At 38.2% G+C, this 26,476-nt stretch overlaps 1 protein-coding gene across 1 annotated transcript in view; it reads right to left on the bottom strand.

The window, feature by feature from the left end:
• LOC110127355 (ADAMTS-like protein 3) overlaps positions 1-26,476 on the bottom strand; it is a 219,630-nt gene that overhangs the window by 9,206 nt on the left and 183,948 nt on the right. The window contains exons 8-11 of the mRNA XM_070478277.1: positions 22,729-22,803; positions 14,524-14,681; positions 3,990-4,101; positions 233-371 (exon numbers count right to left, since the gene is read on the bottom strand). Of these exons, the coding sequence (XP_070334378.1) occupies positions 233-371; positions 3,990-4,101; positions 14,524-14,681; positions 22,729-22,803 (484 nt within the window). The remainder of the gene's footprint in view (positions 1-232; positions 372-3,989; positions 4,102-14,523; positions 14,682-22,728; positions 22,804-26,476) is intronic.

Raw genomic sequence — 26,476 nt, 5'->3', positions numbered from 1 at the left:
TCTATGTCTGTGTCCCCATTGTTGCCCTGCAAATAGGCTCATCAGTACCATCCTTCTAGATTTCATATATATGTGTTAATATATGATATCTATCTTTCTCCTTCTGACTTACTTCAGTCTGTATAACAGGTTCCAGGTTCATATACCTCATTAGAACAGACTCAACTGCATTACTTTTAATAGCAGAGTAATATTCCATTGTATACATATACCAAAGTGCAGTGATACAAACCTTGATGGGCAAGGATCCATGCTGCATTCCTTCAGTTTGGGTTTTGGTTTCACATTTTCAGGGTAGTAATGGCAATAATGGTCAGGAACCACCCTCTTCAAGCGGATATCCACACATTCAGCAGAATTGAGCTGATACCCTAAAGCGGCAGAAGAGAAGTGTCTAAGTATTACGTCCATTTGCGATTTCCTTGGCAATGTTATCGCTTGCCACACATTTTTTTCTTTCTTCTTTAAGAAACTCAACTCAGTGGTTCTCAACCCTCGTTGTATAACAAACAGAACCATGTGGGAACCTTTAACACATACCAGCACCCAGGTCCCCTTCTGGTCCAATGAAATCAGAAGCATTACAGTCAAGAAATCAGCATTCCCACAGGTCAAAGTGGGAGGAGTGGGTCCTATCTGTTCCCATGGTCACATTGCAACTGAAGAAATATAGCCATTCCTTTATTCCCAGGCCACCTAGAAGGTAGAAGCAGCAGACGCCCACTGCTTAATCGGAAGAGGGTATAAGGCGCTTTAGCAAAAGCACTAATAGAGAGCTAGCAATTGGACTGAGTGCTGCTTCCAGTTTCCCAAACTCCTTTAGGTTTATAGTTACTGTGGGGGAGCGAGTAAGACCATGAGTGTCAAAGCTTTGTTAAAAATGTAAATCTTTAAACAAAGGCTGGGTGATATGGTACAGCAGCAGCAGCAAAGTTATGACCAACCTAGACAGCATATTAAAAAGCAAAGACATTACTTTGCCAACAAAAGTCTGTCTAGTCAAAGCTATTGTTTTTCCAGTAGTCATGTATGGATGTGAGAGTTGGACTATAAAGAAAGCTAAGCACCAAAGAATTGATGCTTTTGAACTGTGGTGTTGGAGAAGACCCTTGAGAGTCAGAAAGGAGACAGAAAGGAGATCCAACCAGTCAATCTTAAAGGAAATAAGTCCTGAATACTCATTGGAAGGACTGATGCTGAAGCTGAAACTCCAATATTTTGGCCATCTGATGCAAAGAACTGACTCATTTGAAAAGACCCTGATGCTGGGAAAGACTGAAGGCGGGAGAAGAAGGGGATGACAGAGGATGAGATGGTTGGATGGCATCACTGACTCAATGGACATGAGTCTGAGTAAACTCTGGGAGTTGGTGACGGACAGGGAGGCCTGGCGTGCTGCAGTCCATGGAGCTGCAAACAAAGAGCCAGACACGACTGAGCGATTGAACTGAAGTGAACCAAACTGAGCAGCAAAAAAAAAAAAAAAACTTTTAAAAAAAGACTCTCAGGTTCCTCTAAGATGACTGAAATGTTTGACCAAGATTGAGAATGACTACTTGTGTTATAACTTGCATTATAACTGATTTGTGTTATACTTAGCACTTACTCTTTAAGATTTTTGTTTTGATATGGACCATTTTATTTTTAAAGTCTTTACTGAATTTGCTATAATACTGTTTCTGTTTTATATTTTGGTTTTTTTCTTTTTCTTTTTGGTCACAAGGCATGTGAGATCTTAGTTCCCCAAGCAGGGATCAAACCTGCAACTCCTGCATTGGAAGGCGAAGTCCTAACCACTGGACCACCAGGGAAGTCCCTGATTTTAGCACTTATGATTAGAATGTTATAATAGACTCCTCTGAAAATTTTTGGAGCTCATGTACAGAAGGTGATTCAGTGTCATATCTCTTTACTGTTGTCATGGCACTATGCAAGGCTCTTGTTTCCTTATATTTCCCCTTCTTCCATTACAATCCCCCAGAGACACCTATTTATTGTTAATGTGTTAAATATACATCCGTCTTTTGTAATGTTGTTTCATGTGTGACTAAATAAATAATAGTATGCCTTAAATCATCTTCTGTTTCCTACTTTTCTCACTCAACGTTACATTTCTGAGAAGTACCCTTGTACTGAGCTGTTGCTTCGCTCTTCTGTATAATAAATATTCCATTGCTAGTATACTTTACTCATTTCCTGCTCTAGGGTACCTAGGTTACCTCTGACTACAATGAACTTTTTAACTGGGGAAACAGCATTTTCTATACAGGGGAACAAAACCCTCCTATCTACATCTCCCCCTGCCTCATAAGCCTTCAAATAAGAAGGAATGAAGACATTCCTGATTCTATTCAATCAGTTTGTACAGTCTCTGAGGAAAGTGAACATTCCATATGGATGAGGGCTGTAAATTCAAAAAAACAACTCACAAAATGATGCTTCTATTTCCTGAAAGATCTGATTCCAAGCTTCCTGTCACTATATAAGTGTCATGTTAAGTTTTTAAAAAAGGTAATTTTTCAAAACCAGAATGAGCTCTTCAGAAGAAAAAAAAAGTCCAAAATTAAGTTCTCAGCCTTAATCAACTGGTATAAAGTTCCAAAAGTACATTTAAAGGCCGAATGGCTGAAAGCAATCTGATTTTATAAAACACCATACAGCTTCCTACAAGTTGTGGCTTAAATGTAAGCTGAGTGTAGAAGGACAGACTGGTATGCATTATAAAAAGCAAGGTCAAAAACCACAGGAACGAAAATCCAAATGGAGTCAATAAAATATGACTTGGGCACCAATATCTGCCAGAAAGTCTGCAACATCAGATGGCAACGCCAGTCCGGATACTTTCCCTGAACTAACCCCATGTGTCCCACACAGATGACTGTAGGCAAGACTGGGGAAGTCCACCCAAGTACTTGGAGACCAGCATACTAGTCTTCCTCATTATCCCAAACTCTGAAATGCATTTACATAAATCATATAGATTTGATTACTAATATAATTAGATTTTGGTAATGCTTTCCTTGTGGGTTTTATGTGTGTGTATTTTCCCCAAAATAATAACAGAATGAAATTATAGCTCCTCGAGTCAAAGAAAAATTTCTTTGTTCTAAATGGAAACATATTTCTAAAAGGAGACAAAGAGCATACAGGTGTTTATAATTTGGGGAGAGAGACAATTAATTTTCCTCCTTAATTTTGTCACAGTACATAGATAACTAAAAGAGAAAGAAATAAGACAGACTGCTTTCCTACATTAAGAACAAATGTACTAAAATTCTGCTGGTGTACAGAAAATGGCAGGATGTTGGAGGAAACTCCGAAAGGAGCCTAACATGTTCCTTCTGTCCTCACAGGCAATGCCGTCTTTGGTGACAGACTCACAGCCAGGCGATTCCTTTGAAGGTTGGAATCCCGACCAGCAGGGCTGATTGTGGCTTTCCTTGGGCATCCAGATATGAGAAAACCTATTCTCCTCCCAAGAACTGAGCCAACTGAACTAAGCTGAGTCCCACTGTACATGTCCCTCCCAGAATGGAAAGCGTCTCTTTTAACTTCAGTGTCCAAATGAAAACACATATTTAACTGTGTGTGAAAGCTAGAAAATAAATTAAAACTAAAGAGACATTTGTTGTTTTTCTCATGGATAATTAGAATCAAAAAGAATTCTTCAGGATTAAAATTTTAAAAGACATAGAATTTGAAAGCCTCCCTATCTCTTTGCTCTTATTTTGGGGTCCATGAGAGACATGCAAACATGTTTCCAGTTCTTTGCTCAAAGGAAAATGTGTTCTCTAAATCCAGTTTTCGCCTGTTTTCAAGAATAAGGCAGATGCATGTTCATTAACCCCACTGTGTCCCAGGCCGTGGAGGAAGATGCGTGGTTACACGTCTCTAATTAGCACACTACCTTTAAAGTCAGCTTTAAAAACACAAACATGTCATTTTTAACTCTGAGCTCTAAATATTTAGGAACGAAGTCTGTGCCTCACCTCCTCCACACGTCACAGTGCAGGGAAAGAAGTCAGTTTGTCTCCACTGATGGCTGATCGGCTGGTAGAAGAAGAACTGGACCACGCTGTCCTTAGCCACAGTGTACCTGGTCTGAACAGAAAGAACTGTGATAACATGTCTGCATGCAATGAAACAGCGCCTTCCACATCTTTCAACATGAGGTGAATACAAGTCACCTAGGGAGACAAACACGTCTATCACAACACACTCTCGATTCCCAGAATGTTAAGATGTGATAGCTTTTCAATTAAATTTGTCATAAACGGGATTTCAGAAGATCTTCAACCATTCTCCTGGAGTCATTTTTCCAGGTAATGCCATGCTTGTGAATGAGTTCACAAAAATGTAGGCGGGCTTTAAAAAAAAAACTTTATTGGCAAATAGTTGCTATACAACGCTATTAGTTTCTACTGTACAGCAAAGTGAATCAGCCACTTGTATACATACATCCCCTGTTTTGGATTTCTTTCCCATTTAGGTCATCACAGAGCATTCAGTATAGATCCCTGTGCTGTACAGTAAGTTCCTATCAGTTATCTATTTTATACATAGTAGTGTATATATTGAAGAAGGAAATGGCAACCCACTCCAGTGTTCTTGCCTGGAGAATTCCAGGGACAGGGCAGCCTGGTGGACTGCCGTCTATGGGGTCGCACAGAGTCGGACACGACTGAAGCAACTTAGCAGCAGCAGCAGCAGCAGTGTATATATGTCAATCCCAGTCTTCCAATTTATCCCACCCCTTCTTCCCTGCTTGGTATCTCTAAGTTTGTTCTCTACGTCCTTGTATTCCTTCTTTGCAAATAAATTCATCTGTACCAATTTTTTCAGAGTTTTTAGTTTGCTTAACATTTTTTCTTCCTGATACATATGATTTTAATCTCTATGAGAACAGGAACTGAGATGTAATCTGGGTTTGCTTACAACATGGCACATAATTAGGAATCTTACATTTTTAATAACAACATCCCTAAGCATCTTTTAGCAGATCCTTCTGAAAGTACAATTACAGAAACTCAAAATGTACACAAATCCACAGTGTTTGCATATGAGCCTTGCTGCACCTAGTTAACAGAGAGAAGGTGCACCGCTGGCGTGAGAAGGCAGTTATGGACAGAGATAAATTTACTTCCAGGTTATTTTATTTCAGCAAGTCCTCTCCCTTCTTTCTTTTCTTCTCTACTGATTGAACAAATGAGGGAATTGAGGAAAAGTCCCAGAATGTAACACAAAGAGAAAAATAGAGGGAAAACAAAGATTAAGCTTGTGGGGAACAGCAGTATTCCCAGAAGAAATGCCAGTATTACATGGCGTTAAAGAGAAAGAAAAGAGGGACTTCCCTGATGGTCTAGTGGTTAAGACTCTGTGCTTCCACTGCAAGGGGTGCAGGTTTGATCCCAGGTCAGGGAACTAAGATCCCATGAGCTGTGCAATGTGGGAAAGACAGAAGTACTCAGTCTAAAAATATTCATAAAGTTCTGAGCAGACATCATAAAAAAATGCAACATCATGGACAAAGAGAAATTCTAAAAGTTATCAGAAAAAAGATGATTCCCAACAAAGGAGTGAGAATCAGAATGGCATCAGATTTCTCATAGGTAATAATGGATACAAGAAAACGAACACCTTTAAGATGATGAGGGACAATAGTTTTTAACCTAGAATTCTACAACCAAATTATTCACTACCAATCAATGATCACTTGTCAACTTATAAACAATCTAAGATCAAATTAACAATCAGTAATCAATGAAAAAAAATTTTTCTCAGAGACAAAATGACAGAAACATGACCATTCAAAGACTAGAAAAATAAACTACTTAAGGGTATACTGAAAAAGAACTAATATAAATGCATGAGAAAGTAATGAGCTGCAAGAAGCAGTAATGATGAAATGATCAGTAAAGCTTATTAGTAAATATAAATAAGAATTGACTGAAAAAGAAAAGTTTGATGTACTAACTTATAAAACAATTAAACAATTGTAAAATTATCAAATGAAAAACTCCAGACAGGAGATGTGTATGGAAGAAGGGAGAGTTACAGGGATGGGATGAGGTTACAGAGGCAGAAAACACTTCTAAGGAGTCTAAGAAGTTAAGAGTTTTTTAGATTCACGAAGCACCATGAAGCTTAAGCAGAAGAAAGTTACTAATTACATCATAGTCAAATTGATGAAAAAACAGGAGAAAATGGTTGAAAACAGACAAATAAGACACGTTACCCTCTAAGGGACAAAAATAAGTCTGACAGCTGACATCTCAACAGAATAAATGGAAGCCAGAAGACAGTGGAGAGACATCTTCAAGAAAGAGTTTCACAATGACAAAGAGGTCAAGTCACTACAAGAGCTAATGATTCTAAAAGTTAGTGTACCTAACCACCAAGCTTCAAAATATGTAATTCACAAGTTGACAAGAATAGAAAAAATACAGACACCTCCACAGTCATAGTGATAGTTTTATCAGGTCTCTTGTGGTAACAGAATAAGGAGATAAAATTCAGTAAGGCTATAATTTTGAATAAAACCATTAATAAACATGACCTAATTGATATATGTAGAACACTGTGCCCAACAACAGGAGACTACATATCATACTCTTCCAAAATTTGCCACAGATTGTTTTCACAAATTTCAAAACATTGAAATGATATAATGTTCTCTGAATACAGTAGAATTAAGGTATAAAATGATGTGATTTCTTGAAAATTCTGACATACTTGGACAATACACTTGGAAATATACTGTAAGTCAAATAATATATCACTATGAAAATTATAATACAATTTAACTGAATGATGAAGGAAAAGATTTCATATTAAGCATTATGGAATGAAATTTAAGGCATGCTTTGAGAGAAATTTATGGAGTTAAAATTGTATGTAACAGAAAAATTGTATGAAAAATCACTGATCTAACCATCCATTTCAAAAAGTTAAAAAAAGAAAAGCATATTGAATCCAGAGAAAGAACAGAGATGGTAATAATAAAGACAAGAGCAGATGTTAATGATATGAGAATGAAATTATGTATTAGTGGCTTATAAAGCCAGTGTTTCTCTGAAAAGTTTAATAAAGTTGATAGCCCTCCAACATGAATGATTAAAGGAAAAAAAAAAGAGTAGGGACAAATAATCAATGTTAGGAATGAGACTCACCACAGATTCTCTACATAATGGAAGAAATAAGACAATACTGTAAAAAAAAAAAAAACCTATGTCAATAACTTTCAAAATGCTAGTTGAAATAGACAGGTTCCTTGAAACAAAACTGCCACATCAGAAAATCAAACATCTGACTAATTAGATAACAGCAATCTCACATAAACTGTTACAGAATAGAGGAAGTATTTCTCAATGTATTTTATAAAGCTAGCATAAAATTAAAACCAAGATCTGACAAAGACATTACAAGGAAAAAAACTCACCTCTCCTGGACATAAATACCAAAACATAATCATAAATAAAAATAATTTAAAATCATAACTAGTAATATATAAAAGGGTAACCCTTTTTGTTAATAATAAAATAACAAATAACTTGTAGGTAAATACTGACAATAAATTCTAATAAAAAATAATGACCAATAAAGTTTATTACAGGAAAGTAAGATGAGTTTAACATCCCCAAATCAATGTAGTTCACTATATTAAAAGGAAAGAAAGGTCGGACGATTGGAATACATGTAAATCCATGGCTAATTCATGTCAATGTATGACAAAAACCACTACAATATTGTAAAGTAATTAGCCTCCAACTAATAAAAATAAATGAAAAAAAAAATTTAAAAAATAAAAAATAAAAGGAAAAAAAGGAAAAAACATAATCACTACTTCTATTAAACACTGTACTACATGTCCTAAGTAATACAAGAAAGCTCCAGTACTTGACACCTGACGGGAAGAGCCAACTCACTGGAAAAGAACCTGATGCTGGGAAAGACTGCGGGCATGAGGAAAAGAGGGTGGCAGAGGATGGGATGGTTAGATAGCATCACTGACTCAGTCGACACGAGTCTCAGCAAACTCCAGGAAATAGAGAAGGACAGGGAAGCCTGGAATGCTGTATGCAGTCACGGGGTCTCAACGAGTAGGACATGACTTAGTGAGTGAACAATAACAAAAATGTAAGAAAATTTCTTTAAAGTATAAAACAATTGGAAAAGAAGAAACCAAACTCGTTATTTGTGGATGTCATAATTGTGCATGTACATAATCCAAAAGAATTCACAAACTATTAGTATAAACATGTGAATGCAGTGAGAATATAATGTCAGTATATGGAAACCAATTAGAGTTTCATTCTCCAGCCGAAAAAAAATAGAAAAAAATTTAAAACATTTACAATAACATCAAAATAATAATCAAATATTTGGAAATTAATAAAAGATATGCAAAACACACACACTGAAAATTATAACCATTATTGAGAAGACTTTCAAAAGAACTAAATAAAGGGATGAATATTCCATATTTATGGAATGGAAGACAATATTGGAAGATGAATTTTCTCCAAACTGACCTACAGATTCAAAGCAATTCAAATCAAAATCAGCAGAATAAAAACTTAGGAGCATATTTCAAAGTTGACATGGAAAGGGAAGGAGGCAAGAATATTAAAGATAATCTTCAAGAACAAAGCTGAAGAAATTACACTGCCAGATACTGACTTGTTCTAATGTTACAGTAATTAAGTCACAATGATATTGCTACATATAGACAAATAGGTCATAAGAGAGTGTAAAAATAGAGCCACACATATATAGTTTGGAATTTAAGATAGATGGGGAAAGAATTTTCTTTTCCACCTAATGGTTTTGGCTCAACTGGATAGTCATGGGGGAAAAGATACTGATTCTACTTCATACATAAGTATCAATTCTAGTTCGATTATAGCTCTCAGTGTAAAAGGTAAAATAGTAATGTTTCTAGACAAAAATATACAAGAATATTTTTATGATCCAGAATAAAGCAAAGATTTTCTAGCCAGGATACAAATATCTTACACATAAAGTTTAAAATTAACAACCTATAGCACAACAAAATTATGAACTTCTGTATGGGGACTGGTAGCCGTAAATACATTTAATGGAGAACAAAAGTTGAAAATGAATTAAGAATTTAACTCTAGAAATTAAAAATACAATACCAAGATAAAACCCATGTAAAGAGAAAAGAAACAAAAACTAAAATTTACATGAATAGAATTCTTTATAAATTCTGAGAGTTAACAAGACTAAAATCTAGTTCTTAGATACCTCAGAGACAAGCCTTTGGATGGTTTGAACAAACAAAAATTAGCCAAGGAACCAGAGAACACGTTTAGGAATGAAAGAGACATAGGTACAGGTGAGTTTTTTGTTGTTGCTGTTTTGTTTTGTTTTAGTGATAAAGGAAGGCTATGATTACATTTCAAAAGTTAAATTTAAAAAATTAGATGAATTGGACACTTTTCTAGAAAATAATAAATTGAAACCGTTTCTACCTTTGTGATTCATGGCACATGCTTAAAATGAGATGGAATTCTCACTGAGAGGAATGAGATAGGTAAATTTTATTTTCTGTTAGACAGTGAACTGTATCCCCCACAAAGTTATGTTGAAGTTCAAACTCACAGAACCTCATAAATGCTCTTATTTGGAAACGGGGTTTTTGCAGGTCTAACCAGCTAAGATGAGGTCATCAGGATGGGCCTGACCCAGTGTGACCAGTGTCCTTCTGTTACTAACCAGGGTTCTTGGCCTCCTTGATCAACAGAAATTGATCAGAGGCCAGATAATAAATTCCGGCAAGACTTCATTGCAGCTCCTTCTGCAGCACTGGGAGAGAGAACAAACAACAGATTCCCCCCCTCACCGAGGGGGCGGTGAGGACAGGGGTGTGTCCAGGGGGTCAGACTGCAGGGTGACGTAGGTGGTCTGCCCACCCCTCAGGTAGTGACGTGTGCAGGGGGCATGCTCAGCACTCTGCCTTTGTTCCCAACACCCAGTTTTGCTCCTGACACCCAGTTTTGCTCCAGGCTCTTCAAAAGTGGCAGTTGGGCTTTTCGGTCTTTCAATCTTTTGTCCAGAATCTGTCCCAACTGTGCATGCACACAGTTATTTTTAGCCCCATATAACTTATTTGTATTTTGTCACATGAGAGGTGTGTCTAGGTGCAACCAATGCAGTAAAAGGTTCCAGGTCCCAGCCTGTCTCACTTATACAAAGTGAGACATTTGGGCACAGATGTGGACATGCACAGAGAGAAAGTGGTGTGAAGAAAAGGTAGAAAAGCTGAGGATTCAAGAAGCGAGGAGAGAGGCATGAACAAATTCTCTTTCATATCCTTTTCAAGAAACCAGTCCTGCCCACATCTTCGTTTTGGACTTCTAGCCTCCAAAACTGTGAGATCAATAAACATCTATTGTTTAAGCCACCCAGTTTACTGTGCTTTGTTACCGTAGGTTCAGGAAGTGAACGCACGCACTGACTCTGAAAACTGTTCTGCTGTGTTTTGAAACACCTGTGGACATGGGGATTTAGCCACCGTCTGCACCACACTGCAAGGCTAAAATCTTCTCTTTCAGAGAGAGGAAAACAGATAGTTTCAAATCCTCTCATCCCTGGGTAAGTTAGATGTGCTGCCATAACTCCCCAGGAAGAAAAGAGAGACCTTGTGGGTAGAAAACATACACAGTATCCAGAACTGTGGTTGGAGGAAACCAGAGACAGAGGCTTGCCCAGCTGAAAACCAACATGAATGGACTTAGCGCCACTGAGCTGTACAGTGAAACATGGTGAAATAAAAACACTTTTCATTTTACCACAATAAAAAACATTAAAAAAAGAAGAAATTAGAAAATATTTTTCTACAGAAATACAAAATATCCAAATAGAAGAAAGAAGATAGACAACTAACATAAAAAGGAACATTTCAGACTACGAGGAAAACTTTTTTTTTCCCTTGAAGGGGTACATACTTTTTAAAGAGGGGAAAAGCCACCAGCAATCTTTATTAAAATAGTTAACCATGGAAACAGATACCTTTCTCAAAGCCACTTCTGTTTATTTTACTAGATTATTCTCATACACATATAGTGAAAGCAGATATTCACAAACGTCTACTTAGATACTCGGTAAACTCTTACTGAAAGGATAGCGCTTCAGGGTTCAACCAACAAAGCACAGGCGTCAACTACGGGTTCGAGACTCTCTACTGCTACATGGTGGCCACATACACATATTGCAGAAGCAAAATGAGAATATCTCAGGGGCTCACATGCAAAATACTGTGACTCAGTAACAGAGTGACAAGAGTCATCCGCTAGAAATAGACCATTCAGGAAAAGAAGGATGCTTAGTGAGAAGTCCCCTGGGAAGAAGAACAAGTGCACTTTTTTCAAAAAGTGGGTGTTCACTGGAAGGACTCATGCTGAAGCTGAAACTCCAATACTTTGGCCACTGATGCAAAGAACCAACTCATTGGGAAAGACCCTGATGCTGGGAAAGATTGAAGGCAGGAGGAAAAGGGGACAAAAGAAGCTGAGGTGGTTGGATGGCATCATCCACTTGATGGACATGAGTTTGAGCAGACTCTGGGAGTTGGTAATGGACAGGGAAGCCTGGTGTGCTGCAGTCCATGGGTCACAAAGATTTAGACGCGACTGAGCAACTTATCTGAACTGAACTGTGGGGTGGAGCTGGTCTTCACATTCTCTCTCAGGTTGAAGCCAGCTCTTCCTATTTTTTTGTTTTTAAAGATCAGCTGTTCTTAGTTGATTGGAATGGAAAGAGATACAGTGAAATACAAGGTTGACCATCATCAGGGACCTCACATACATTCTTAACCTCCCACTGGAAGGAGAGCCATCACTTGATTGCCTCATAGGCCAAGGAGAGATGAATGGAAGCAGAACTCCCAATCTCAGTAACAACACAGGCAGGGTAGTACTACAGCGCTCTGACCAAAAAAACAGTAACCCATGGAAAAGGATATTTCCTAGAAACCCACAGAATTTGGACAAGCTTGTAAGTCAGGGAAAACCATCAGAATTATTCTTGCTTCATCACAGCATCTCTGATTTGCCAAATTCTCTCCCACCAAGTACACACATTCATGAAAGAAAATGGTTTGGGCATGAAAGTGAGGCTTTATTTATGCATGAGTCAGTTGTGTGTAACACCCTCTTTGATAAATAATACATTTTTTTAAAAAAAAACCTTTCTAGTCAAGAGAGATCAAAAGCTTTCCAGAAATTGAAGTTAAAACCCAGAATTGTTTATTAAATCTGAGAAAACTAAAACTCAAGAGACAGGAAAATAGAAGACTGAGTACAAACTCATACAATGGCAACATTCTGCTAAAATGCATTCTATTAAGAGGTGAATATATAATTTGGACATAAAGGTGTAAAGTAGTTTTTGAGTGTTGATTTTCAGTTGCCAAGTTGTGTTCGACTTTTTTGTGATCCCATGCCCTCCAGGCCCCTCTGTCCATGGGATTTCCCAGGCAAGAATACTGGAAAGGGTTGCCATTTCCTTCTCCAGGGGATCTTCCCAACCCAGGGATCAAACCCACATCTCCTGCACTGGCAGGTGGATTTTTTTCTTTTAACCGCTGAGGCGACCAGGGGAAGCCCAATTTTAACTACACATATAATATATGACTGTATTTCTAAGAATTAAATTTTAGAATATTATAAGTAAAACTAAGATCACTCCCCCAAAGCACTGATACCCTCTAAAATAGCCACTATTTTCTCAGTGTTTTCAGTTTGGAATATATCCTCTCAAATCTTAAAAAAATGTATACACACACACACATACACATATTCATATATGTACATGTGTGTGTATACAGACACATTCAAAGTAAATAGTTTATGTGTGTATGTGTGTTTATGCATGAGGCCAATAAACAACACATTTCCCATGTTAATACCTTCACCAAACAGTACCATAAAATTTTAACCTTTGTGGCTATATTTCTCATCCCATCACTGTATTAATGTTTCGTACTCAGTCAGAGGTCTCTAAATTGACTTGAGAGGAATACAGATCTTCTGAGTAGGAATGAAAAGAGAATTTTTTAGGATGGTATGTTTGTGTTTGTGTGTGTGGGTTTTACTACTTTAGCATCAAATGGGAAAACCTTAAATGAAGCAACCCAAGCCCAGAATTTATGTACAACAATGGGTGAGAGAGAATAGAAGGAAAGAGAGATGACAATTAGGGCTTCCCCAGAAGACCTTCCCAAGGCTGCTGTCAAGGAACAACGTTGGGTTGATGCTTCAAGGGTCTGACACAAAAGTCACTTCAATGTCTAGGAATGACAAGTGACGTCCAGGAGTGGCAACTTAAACGTCTATAAATGTCTATACCGTCAATGTCAGGATCACACAGGGCCCGGTGTGGGACCATGGCAAGCAAGGACGTGTGCCCTGTGGAGAAGGCAGCTGTTCCACAGCTGCAGCTAATTATCACCATGGTGGAATGCAAGCTGGTGGTCAAACCTTCCCATTTTTAAAGTGAAGCAGGGAAAAAAAAGAACACTGGTATTTTAATGTTAAAATCTCTTAATTTTTTTAAAGGTTGACAATTTAAAACCCAAAGTTTCAAAACAACAACTCCACCCAGGCTGACACTTGGCTGGTCACACTGGAGGCTGACTTTGCAAAGACGACAGCAGTTTGCAACTCTCCTCCAACTCCAAATGTCTTTCTCTGCTGGCACAACCAATGCTTTGATGAAACTTTGACAAGTTAACATGGAACAGCTCTTTAGAAGGCACTGGGTCATCTCACAGGTAAATATATTCCTGGCAACCGGAGCTCCTGTCTTTCTTCCCTTTCCATTTTGAATGAGTTTCCCAAGAGGGGTAGATAGGACAAAACCACCCACTGAAACACCCTTTTCTGCATGTCTTAGGTATTTTCGGTTGTATCAGAAGAATTTTAGATTGTGTCACCTTGGAAATACATTGGCCACTGCATTTCATGTCCTCTGAGTGAAAGAAGATGCCCCTGATTTACCCAAGAGAGGGGACACAGAGCCCTGGTCACAGGAAAGAAGAGTTCTTGTGAAGGGACCTCCTGACAGGTGTCCAGACAAGTGCTCATGATGAGACATTACTGAGAAAAGAGGAAAGGAACGTAGGGGCCTCTGTCTTCTCTGCTCTGCTTTGCAAGGAGAGCAACAGAAAAGCTGTGGTTTAAGACATGGAGTATTTAACCACGGACCATTCTCACTGAACTCCATCGAGAGGTTTAAAACTGAACACAGCAACCAGAGACTACAAATTCAAAACAATCATTTCCCTATAAGAGTGAAGTTTGTTTCTTAACTATTGGGGTTGAGGAACAGAACCTTGAGAGAGTTGAATGATTTTTAAGAACTGTCAAGGTGAAAATATTAATGACACATGCCCTGTATAATAACAGTCATTGACTGCCAACCAAACAAACATGTTCTTTTTCAAATTCAAGATATGCTGGGCCCCTGATGCATGACATTTTATGAAGAGACTCATCCTACCTTGAAGATGAAATCAGCCATCAGAGGTCCTGGAATCTTAAAGGTTTGTCTCTCTGAGCCCTTCTGAAATTCCACTGTTGTGTTTTCTACAACAAAAACTCCAGGACTGTTAAAGCTGTGCTCTCCTTTGCTTCCTTGAAGTGTTTTTGATTCAATAACTAAAATTTAAAAATAAAGTTTTAATGAAAGTATCCTAAAAGCATTTCATTTCAAAAGATATTTTAGTACATGTAATTGCATCTGATATCAACACATCAGTACATCCACTCAGTTTACAAACACTGATTCAAATTGGTGAAATAAATATATAAGCTTTCTGTGTGTGCGTGCTAAGTTGCTTCAGTAGTGTCCGACTCTGTGCGGCTCTATGGACTGTAGCCCACCAGGCTCCTCTGTCCATGGGATTCTCCAGGCAAGAATACTGAAGTGGGTCACCATGCCCTTCTCCAGGGGATCTTTTTAGTTGCCTGTAAAAAGGAGCAAACACAATTTCCAGCTCCAGTAAGGTCTACTCAACTCTTTGGAGTCATAAGGGCAAGAAGAAAACTTCTCTCTATATTTTTTCATGATGGAGTTATTACTTAAAGGTATGTTACTAATTTTCTCACCCCTTCAGATCATAGGCCTAACCTTACTAAACTACAATAAAATTTGAATTTGCTTTAAGATTATTTTTTTATTTTGAAATAATTATAGATTCACAGGAAGCTGCAAAAGTAGTGAAGAGGTCCTGTATACCTTTCATTCAGCTTTACCCAATGGAATGGTTACATCTTATCCAACGATAATACCATATAAAAACTAGTAAATAGACGTCAGTACAATGTGTGCCTATAGTCCTGTACTATTTTGTCACATATCACCACAACCAAAACACAGAACTATGATATCACCACAAAGATCTCTCTCATGTGTCACCTCTTTAGTCACAGTGGCTTTTTTTTTTTCATAATTTATTTATTTTTTGCCTGTGTCACAAGGCATGCAAGATCTTAGTTCCATGACCAGGGATGGAACCCGTGCTCCCTGGAGTGGAAACACAGAATCTCAACCACTGGATCAACAAGGATGTACCTCATGTTGGTTTTTAAATGAACACTAGTTCTTTACAATCTCTAACAGAACACTGCTGATAGTTTAACCAAAATAACACTCCTACTTTATTTAAATGATTTCTTTCTTTACTTTTCCTTTTTGTTCCCTTTCATTTTATAAATGTTCCCGTACTTAGTAGAGCTGATTGACCTGCATTTCTGGCTCCAGCTCTACTCCTAACTCACTGCCTCGGCTTCTTATGGCCTATTTCTAAAATGAGGAGTCAGAGCAGACAATCTCCCAGGTCCTTTTCTCTGAAACCTACGCTTGACTCACTGGTATTCAGTGGTTCTTTAACCATCTCGAACAAAGGACACAACAGAACTACAACTCCATTCAAGCTAATAAAAAGCAACAAAATGATCTGGTTTTAAGAGGCTGCAATCCACATGCTGCTGTGCTTTGGCAGTTTTGTGGGGGGTTTTTTGCTGATTTCTCTCTGCCACTGGAGCAGCTGCAGGAATTCAAGTGCCCTGGACAGACAGTGTAACAGGCATTAGGAGACATCCCTGATTATCCCTGACAGGCAGACTGGGAACTTTTCTGGGAAAATTCAAAGACTGGACACAGGCTCCTTGATCTGCAGGAGTCATTAGCGGTCAAAGAATAATTCTGGCTACTCTCAGGCACACAAAACCCCAACCACTTTGGCCCTGATCTCCGTGACCACAGTAGATTTTTGGAAAGTGTGAGATTAAATTCATTTCCTAGTTCCAATGAAGATATAAAACTGAATGCTATAAAGCGAGTTGTCAGTAAAAATGAGATGGGAAAGTAGAGATGGTAAGAGGGCCCTACACTGGATGAATTAGACCTTGAAATTAAAGGAGGAAAAAATCACGAGCATTCAGGTAATATCAAAAAATGAAATGAAGTTGGGCAAAATCCAACACTGCAAAGAAGAAGGCATACAAAACACCAAGTTTCTAGACGGAGATCGAGCCTGAAGTGACTTGACTAAATTCAAGTAGTGTCCGATGGATTCAGCGGCTGTGTTGGGGCAGTGATTGTTTTACCACTGAGCTGATCTTCTGCATCACAGCTTGCCAAGCTCCATCTGGTTGCAGAGTTATGGTGGCGGCAGAAAGGGGGAGGCGGAGGGAGGTCAGAATCTGGAAAGGCGATCTAGGGGGAAGGGAAGACCAACAGGACATCTATCTTTTGAACCATTTCTGTTCATTTGGTTTTCATTGTTTTTAATGTTTATTTAATTATCTACTTGGGCTTCCCACGTGGTGCTAGTGGTAAAGAACCAGCCTGCCAATGCAGGAGATAAAAGAGACTTGGGTTCGATCTGATCCTTGGGTCGGGGAGATCCCCTAGAGGAGAGTACGGCAACCCACTCCAGTATCCTTGTCTGGAGAATCCTATGGACAGAGGAGCATAGGGTCACAGAGTGGACATGACTGAACTGACTTAGCACACATGCATGCAAGTATCTACTGCATTTTCTGCCTCCTTTAATATTTTTTCATGACATTTTGTTGTTCTTTTGTTTTCATTTATTTTTAGGCCATGCCATACAGCATATGGGAACTTAGTTCCCCAATCAGGGACTGAACCCATGGTCCCTGCATTGGTAATGCTGAGTCTTAACCACCAGACCACCAGGGAAGTCCCTGATGTTTTGGTTTTTGATTCTGAGTCCATTCTATTAATTTCAATGTTGTCTAAGACCTTTAGTGATGAAGATGTGATAATACAAGGTGCAAAACCAGTTTTCAAGTGCATATGAATTACCCAAACTCCTCCTCTCCTCCACTTCTCATAAAATATCTTTATTCCAATTATTTCAAAAGGTTTCCCACTCTCTGGGTCACAAACCCTGGCTGCATACACAGGAGGTCAAAAGCAGGTGCCCTGACTTCAACTATGTAACTTGATTCAGAAATGGGTGGTCAATAAAACTAAGAGAAGTGCTCTGATGAAGCCACCTTTTGACGGTTTGTGGATCCCAACACTGCTGACACTTTGGATTAACAAGGTCACTGTGATGAATTCACAGTGAAGCAGAAGCCAGTGTTGTTCTTCAGGAGTTGTCATTTTTACGGGGGTAAACTTGCTTCTCCTTAGTGCCTATGCCTCTTAAAAGTAATTGGCAGAAGAGGGGTTTTTGTAAATCAACAATTCAGACAATGTGTTGAGTTATGGATATGTTTTTTAAGTTGTTATTTTAAAATTATTTGTTTATTTATTTAAATTGGAGGATAATTACAATATTGTGATGGTTTTTGCCATATATCAACATGAATCAGCCATAGGTAAGTATGTGTCCCCCTATCCTGAATCACCCCGCCACCTCCTCCCCACCTCATCCCTCCAGGCTGTCCCAGAGTGCCCTGGGTGCCTTGCTTCCTGTATCAAACCCACATTTGTCATCCATTCTACATATGGTACTATACATGTTTCAGTGCTATTTTTTCAAATTAAGGTCCAACACCGGTGTATGTGCTGCAGGCTTACATTGTGATGTGAAATCCATAGCTCATGAGAACTGCACTCACAGCCCTTCAATCCTCAGAGCTCTCAAGGGCCCTCTGTGTTCCTATAGTAGGACAGCTAGTGCTGAGTAAAGACCCCAGGAAATGTATAAACGCTCCCACTCTGTGAAAGGCAGAGGATAACAGCCTCTTTTCCTGCTGCCGCTGCTGCCTTCTTTCTCCTCTTCAGGCTTAAATGACTGGGGTTGCAGAGAAGAGTCAAGGAAGAGATGCTATGCATAGTCAAATAGACGAAAGAGAAATATCCTATGATATTGCTTACATGAAATCTTAAAGAAAGATACAAACAAGCTTTGGCATTTGTTAGCTGGCTTAACAAAGAAATATATTGGAAATCCGCTTATCCTCTGCTGCTTAATCTGAAGAATGAAGTTAGTGTTGTCGCAAGAATAAACAAAATTACATACCGGGAAAAAAAGAGGATCAGAAACCAAGATGCTTTTTTATCCCCAAATCTTCACAACTCAAGTCTACAATAGCTACCTTTACATATTTTGATCCATATTAGTTATTTTTAAAAGAAATGACTAGAAAGATGATGAATGTTCCTAACTGCTTCTAGCTGAAAGGCCTGCCCTGAGAAGTATCAGTCCAGGCTTCTTTTGAAAGAGACAGGGTCATGCTAATTATCCCAAGAGGTCTCAAATTCTCAGAAGGCCACAAAGTATTGTTAGGTAAGCATGTAATGAGCATTTAGCATGGCTGCCTTGGTTATAAATACATCAAACTTATGCTTCGAATTGTATTTTATAGTGTATGCACACTTTACTCAGCATCCATTTCCTCTGATGAGTCATTATACTTACGCTTATATTTATACATCTCTATACAGTGAGTCCCCTAAATATAAACCTTCAAGCTGCAAACCTTCAGAGATCAGAATGTGTGTTCGCATGTCCAATCAATAAGTTAGTTCACATGTCCAGCGTACATTGTCACATGTGTGCATCCTCTACAAGTGATCATGCTGTGTGCAAGTACAGTAGTTTAGCATCTTTATTTCAAGCCTAGGATGTCCAGAAGCAAGCATAAAATAGCAGTGAGATAGCTGGTACAGTGTAGTCAATTGTGTTAGTTGGGTACCTAGGATAACTTTGCTGGACTGACAAACAAATTGGACTTACAAAACACTCTTAGGCTGGAACTCATTTGTACATAAGGAACTTACTGTATATGGTCATCAGACAGCATTTAGAGGACCGAAAAAAAAAAAAATTCTTACAATCAATAATGGAGGTTTTCAGCTTATGGCATCTTGCCTTCTCCAATTTATTGCCAGTCAACACATTTCATGTTGAAGTTTTGCTTCAAAAAAATTCCTTTTGCGGTAACCCTCTTATTATTTCCATTTTTGAAATTTTAGGGAAATCTGGAGCTGTATGCTTGATATAATACTGAGGCCAAGCTTGCAAAAGGACTGGAAATTCAGCTCTAATCGCCTCGAGGCAATATGCAAGATGGATATTCTGTAATTAAATTCCACAGCAAAGAGACTAACATTATGTTACTGAGTGTCCTCAGTTTTTAATGATGCCTTTTGGAGGGTGGCACTTAATACAGATCTTAAAAGAATGATTTATTACTGCAAAGTCAGCTTAATTTCAGGACTATATCTTCAGAATAAAATTAAGAAAACACTTGTACAAATCAAGAAAATAGAGCCACATCTATATTAAGATGTTAAGAAATGCTAACTAATTCCTTTGTAAATGAAGCCAGTTCATTCTCTTCACTGGCAGAGAAAGGTAACTTTCAGAAATACTTCTGAGCCAGTTTTGAGAATGTTCAGAAGGAGGAATACTCCAACCAAGAGATCTTATCACCTTTGGAGAAATGGGAATATTTTTGAGCTCTGTTCTTGGGACAGTGCCAGTCTTGAGTATTAAAGTTATATTTAATATGCCAGAATAGGTATGTATGTAAATGAGTATTTTACCTCAAAGTATTCATCTTTACTAAACCTGTTTACTGCCTACTTATTCTGCTTTTTGAGCTTATTAAGCTCTCTTTAGAGCTGAATTTTAAAGAACTGTCTTTAGTATCATGAGAAAATCAGGCCCTGTCATTGCATATTTTTTTTCTAAAATATCTTTTTGATATGCTGTAAAATTCACATGCCATAAAATTCACTCATTTAAAATATAGTTTTGTGGTTTCAGCATATTCACAGAATTGTGAAGCCATCACCACAATCGAAGTTTAGAACATTTTTGTCACCACTCCTCCAAAGAAACCCCATATCCATTAACAGTCCCCAGACCTGCCACCAGCCCAACTCACCCTCGCCCTACGCAACTGCCAACCAACTTTCTGTTTTGTTTATACTGGACACTTTATATAAAGACAATCATATATTATAATACATGGCCTTTTTGTGACTGACTTCTTTCACTTAGCACAATGTTTTCAAAGATCGTATCTTTTGTAGCAGGCTTCCCAGGTGGCGCTAGTCGTAAAGAACCTGCCTGCCAATGCAGGAAATATAAGAGACTTGCGTTCTATTTTTAAGTAGGGAGGATCCTCGAGTAGGAAATGGTAGCCCACTCCAGTATTCTTGCCTGGAGAATCCCATGCACAGAGGAGCCTGGCGGGCTACAGTCCAAAGGGTCACAAAGACTTGGACATGACTGAGCACAGAGATATCTACTGTAGCACATGTCAGGGACTTCATTCTTTGTTTTAGTCAAATAATATTCTACATATGCTACATTTTATTTACCCATTCATCTGTTAATGGACATTTGAGCTGTTTTTACATCTTGGCTATTATGAATTATACCGATGAATGTTCAGAACTTCATAGTTTTGAACCAAAATGTTATTTTACAACGTGATCATTCAAATCACTCACAGAATTTGGATCTAAATGATTTTCACCTGTTTCCAAACATCAAGTTGGCATTTACAAGGATGAAGATTTATTCTCATCAAGTGTGGGCTGGGGCTCCCCTGGTGGCCCAGTGGCTAAGATTCTGTGCTTCCAATGCAGGGGCCCGGGTTCCATCCCTGGTCAGGGAACTAGATCCCACGTGACACAGCTAAAGATCCTACATGCCACAACCAAGACCTGGCATAGCCAAATAAATAAATTTTAAAAAAGAAACAGCTCTGGTGGGCTTTAAGCCATTTTAAGAAGAAGCCTTAAAAAATGTTTTGATGCATCATTCTAGAGAAAGTCTTGAGTGAACTGACCACTATATGGTTGTAAACATTTAAAAATTTTAAATAGATCAGTCACACTCTTTTAGTCATAATTCATACAATAAAGTAGGGTTAAAAAAAGACTTTCCAATAATGGCTCACTCTCACTGTCCTAAACCTATTCTCTTCCTTCCCTAATTTAGGCAATAATGTGCTACAGAATTTCTTTTTTTTTTTAAGATTTTTAATCTATATCCTTGGTGACAAACACATTTTGATATAAACATTCCTCAAAGGACATTGCTGGTTAGAATATCAGTACTGAATCTAAAGTATACAAACACATACACACACATGCACATACTCACTTGGAAGCTACAGAAAATGTATGATGCTTGTGGCCCTGAGAAATTCTTACAACTTGAAAATCTAAGATGGTGGCTCAGGAGAAACAAAAAGGCAAAATATGCAGCATTTTAATCCAGTAGACCTTGATTTGTGTGGCTTTAAAATAGCTATATTTATAACTACTTAGTGTTTTGTACTTTTTACAGAAAGATAGAGCTGAATACAGTGACCTTCTTCAAGGCCAGGGACCCCAGTCTTGGCAGAGACTCAACTGCCTCAGAAAAATACTAAGAAAGTCCTTCGCATGGACATAGGAAACCCTGGGATAGAAATATACAAACTTCAGTATTCCCAGTTTCTTTGGGTCCTAACAGACCAGAAAGGGCTTCCCTCATAGCTCAGTTGCTAAATCATCTGCCTGCAACGTAGGAGACCTGGGTTTGATTCCTGGGTCGGGAAGATCCCCTGGAGAAGGAAATGGCAACCCACTCCAGTATTCCTGCCTGGAGAATCCCATGGACAGAGGAGCCTGGTGGGCTACCCTCCATGGGGTTGCAGGAGTCGAACACAACTTAGCAACTAAACCACCATCGAGAGACCAGAAAAGCTAAGACAGAGGAGATTTCATGTGACTTTGACCAAAGAAACATACAATCCCATCCCTTTATTGTTTCAAACTCTTAGGATTCTGGGAAACCAGTGTCAACTTTCAGTGCCCCCTAGATCTAGGCTGTGATGTGCTGTCAACAGAGCTTGTACTTGTCAGCTGTATTCACTGATGCAGCTCTGTGTTTTAAATTTTGTTTTGCTATTTTTTATCCCAAACTACTGAGATCTCCAGAAGACTCTTGAATCTAAGTTTACTCTCCACATAAAAAATAGTTCATTTCACATATAACTTGATTTCCTCTCCTGTCAGGGGATTAATCCCAAACGGGTATACTTCCCACTAGGACATGAGAACCAAAAAAATCAGGGTCATAGATCATTCCTTAGAGATGTAGACTATTTCAGTGGGTGTGCTCAGTTGTATCTCAGTTATATAAATATATACATACATTTTCTTTACTAAATAAGCTTTCAGAAAAGAAGAAAAATGTTAAGATTAAATCTTGCTTACAGAGATGTGCAGGTCCTTTCACTGTAATTCTCACACTTCGACTTCCCAAAGGAACAGCAATTACATTTTCCTCCCCTAGGAAAGAACACAAGACAAATGTAATAAAACTTCTGCACTAAAGGCCCATTGAAATAAGCAACTCAATCAAAACTAAGGGCATGTATAAAGTGTTCTTAATTGTATTTCATTTCCATCTTCAGTCAGGAAATCTTCAGGAAAGGGCTATTGTGTCTCAGGCATATTAATATACTCACATAATTTTATTTAAATATTGGGTTGGCCAAAACATTCATTTTTTCTGTAAAATGGCTCTAGTAGTTCTTAGTTGTCTTTAACTTCACTAGAAACAATTTTGTTAGACTGCATTAAGACAGCTGTCATATCAGTGTGCATTTGCAAAAAAAAACTTACCAAAACTGGTGAATTTTTGTGTAGCCATGTTAATAATAAAGATGGAAGAAAAAAAGCAACATTTTCAGCATATCATGCTTTATATATTTTATTATTTCAAGAGAGATAAACACACAACTGAGAAGCAAAAAAAGATTTGTGCAGTGTATATAGCAGGTGCTGTGATTAATTGAATGTGTCAAAAGTGGTTTGTGAAGTTTGTGAAGTTTCGTGCTCGAATTTCTAGCTGGACAATGTTCCATGATCCAGTAGATTAGTTAAAGTTGATAGCAATCAAATCGAGTTATTGCAAATAATCTACATTATATCACACAGAGATAAACAACATATTCAAATATCCAAATCAAGTGTTAAAAATCATTTGCACCAGCTTGACTGTGTGGATCACAATAAACTGGGGAAAATTCTGAAAGAGATGGGAATACCAGACAACCTGACCTGCCTCTTGAGAAACCTGTATGCAGGTCAGGAAGCAACAGTTAGAACTGGACATGGAAAAACAGACTGGTTCCAAATAGGAAAAGGAGTATGTCAAGGCTGTATATTGTCACCCTGCTTATTTAACTTATATGCAGAGTACATTATGAGAAACGCTGGGCTGGAAGAAGCACAAGCTGAAATCAAGATTGCCGGGGGAAATATCAATAACTTCAGATACGCAGATGACACCACCCTTATGGCAGAGAGTGAAGAGGAACTAAAAAGCCTCTTGATGAAAGTGAAAGAGGAGAGTGAAAAAGTTGGCTTAAAGCTTAACATTCAGAAAACTAAGATCATAGCATCTGGTCCCATCACTTCATGGGAAATAGATGGGGAGACAGTGGAAACAGTGTCAGACTTCATTTTTTGGGCTCCAAAATCACTGTGGATGGTGACTGCAGCCGTGAAATTAAAAGACGCTTACTCCTTGGAAGGAAAGTTATGACCAACCTAGACAGCATATTAAAAAGCACAGACATTACTTTGCCAACAAAGGTCCATCTGGTCAAGGCTATGGTTTTTCCAGTGGTCATGTATGGATGTGAGAGTTGGACTGTGAAGAAAGCTGAGCACCGAAAAATTGATGCTTTTGAAGTGTGGTGTTGGAGAAGACTCTTGAGAGTCCCTTGGACTGCAAGGAGATCCAACCAGTCCATCCTAAAGGAGATCAGTCCTGGGTGTTCATTGGAAGGACTGATGCTGAAGCTGAAACTCCAATACTTTGGCCACCTCATGCGAAGAGTTGACTCATTGGAAAAGATCCTGATGCTGGGAGGGATTGGGGGCAGGAGGAGAAGGGGACAACAGAGGATGAGATGGCTGGATGGCATCACCAACTCAATGGGCATGAGTTTGAATGAACTCCGGGAGTTGGTGATGGATAGGGAGGCCTGGCATGCTGCGATTCATGGGGTCACAAAGAGTCGGACACGACTAAGCAACTGAACTGAATTGAACTGAGTTATGTTAATCATTTTGATGTTTGGGTTCCACGTAAGTTAAGCAAAAAGAATCTTCTTGACTCTGCATGTGATTCTCTTCTTAAATGTAACAAAAAGTCCCATTTTTTAAAACAAATTGTGACAGGCAATAAAAAGGGGATGCTGTACAATAATGTGGAACAGAAGAGATCATGGGGCAAGGGGAAAGGGCCCATCAACAACACCAAAGGCCGATCCTCATCCAAAGAAGGTGATGTTGGGTGATATGGTGGAATGGGAAGGGAGTCCTCTATAATGAGCTTCTTTCAGAAAACCAAATGATTAATTCCAACAAGTAATGCTCCCATTATACCAACTGAAGACAACACTCGATGAAAAGTGTCCTGAATTAGTCAACAGAAAACCCATAATCTTCCATCAGGATAATGTAAGATTGCATGTTTCTTTGATGACTAAGGCAAAAACTGTTACATCTTGGCTGGGAAGTTTTGACTCATCTGCCATATTCACCAGACACTGCTGCTTCCGATGTCCCTTCAATTCGGTCTTTACAATATTCTACTCAGGGAAAAATTTTCAATTCCCTGGAAGACTGTAAAAAGCACCTAGAACAGTTCTCTGCTCAAAAAGATTAAAAGTTTTGAGAAGATGGGATTATGAAGTTGCCGGAAAAATGGAAGAAGGTAGTGGAACAAAATGGTGAATACATTATTCAATGTATTCAATAAACTTCCTGGTGAAAATGAGAAATGTGTCTTTTACTTTAAAAAAAAAAAAAACTGAAGGAATTCTTTGGCCAATCTATTTTTTAAAAGTATTAAAGAAAAAGTTAAATAAATTCACTCAGCAACTTGAGTGAGTCCACAACTAGGGCCCTAAGGTCACACTCATTCATTTGAGGCTGCTTGTGCCCTACAAAGGCAAAGGTGAGTAACTGTAACAAAGACAATATGGCTCACAAAGACTAATATACTTCCTACATGGTTCTCCACCAAAAATTTTTGACAATATCTGGCCAAGATAATTATTTAATGAAAATCCTGCCCCCTGTAGATTCTTTTTTCATGCTGTTACACATTCTGAAATTAATTTTCATGACCACATAATAATCCAGGGGTATAAGAAATTCTATCTCCCAGTCTCCTATTTGATCATCAAGTCTATGACTAAATGATATTAGTACATCATCAACAATATGAATGACTTCAAGCAGATGTTGTGTTTTGTTTGTTTAACTTACAGCGAAGAATTTTTGATAGCCTCTGGGTGAAATTGTTGAATCAAAGGATGTCACTATGTTTATTGACTTGTTTATAAGTTTTATTAAATAAAAATACTTATTTACTATTAAAATTAGAAAATTCAAAAAGCATTACAGACAAAATAAAGCTATTTCCAACCCAACTGCCCAGAGATCATCACTTCTAGCACTGTGATAAATATCCTTTCCTGATTTTATATTTGTTTGTTTTTGACACACATACATGTAAAAAAAAATGAACACTATTTAAATGCTCACTATTTTGGGAGGAGTTAGATAAACCGTGATATGCCCCGGCTAAGAATCTTTCCAACCCAGGAATTGAGCCTGTGTCTCTTGCATCTCCTGCATTGACAGGTGAATTCTTTACCACTGGCACCACCGAGGAAGCCCTGAGGAATACTCTACAACAGATAACAGTAACAATAGGAGGCTGCATTACTTGATGTGGAAAGACTGCTAACTGATGGATGAAAAAAGCAAGTTAATATATGTTTTTACCCAGTGTTAGATAAGTACAATCCTTTGTTTTCCTGGTAGTTGGATCACTTGTGAATGTATCCTCAAGCAGCATATTGCTTAATTTTGCTTGTTTGGGACCTTGGTTAAAATAGAAAGAAACTACATACATATGTGTATATTCTTATGTGATTTG

The sequence above is a fragment of the Odocoileus virginianus genome, chromosome 16 (assembly GCF_023699985.2).
Source record: "Odocoileus virginianus isolate 20LAN1187 ecotype Illinois chromosome 16, Ovbor_1.2, whole genome shotgun sequence".
Taxonomy (NCBI): domain Eukaryota; kingdom Metazoa; phylum Chordata; class Mammalia; order Artiodactyla; family Cervidae; genus Odocoileus; species Odocoileus virginianus.
Note: the sequence above shows the minus strand (reverse complement) of the source record. Positions and strands in the feature narration are given on the sequence as shown.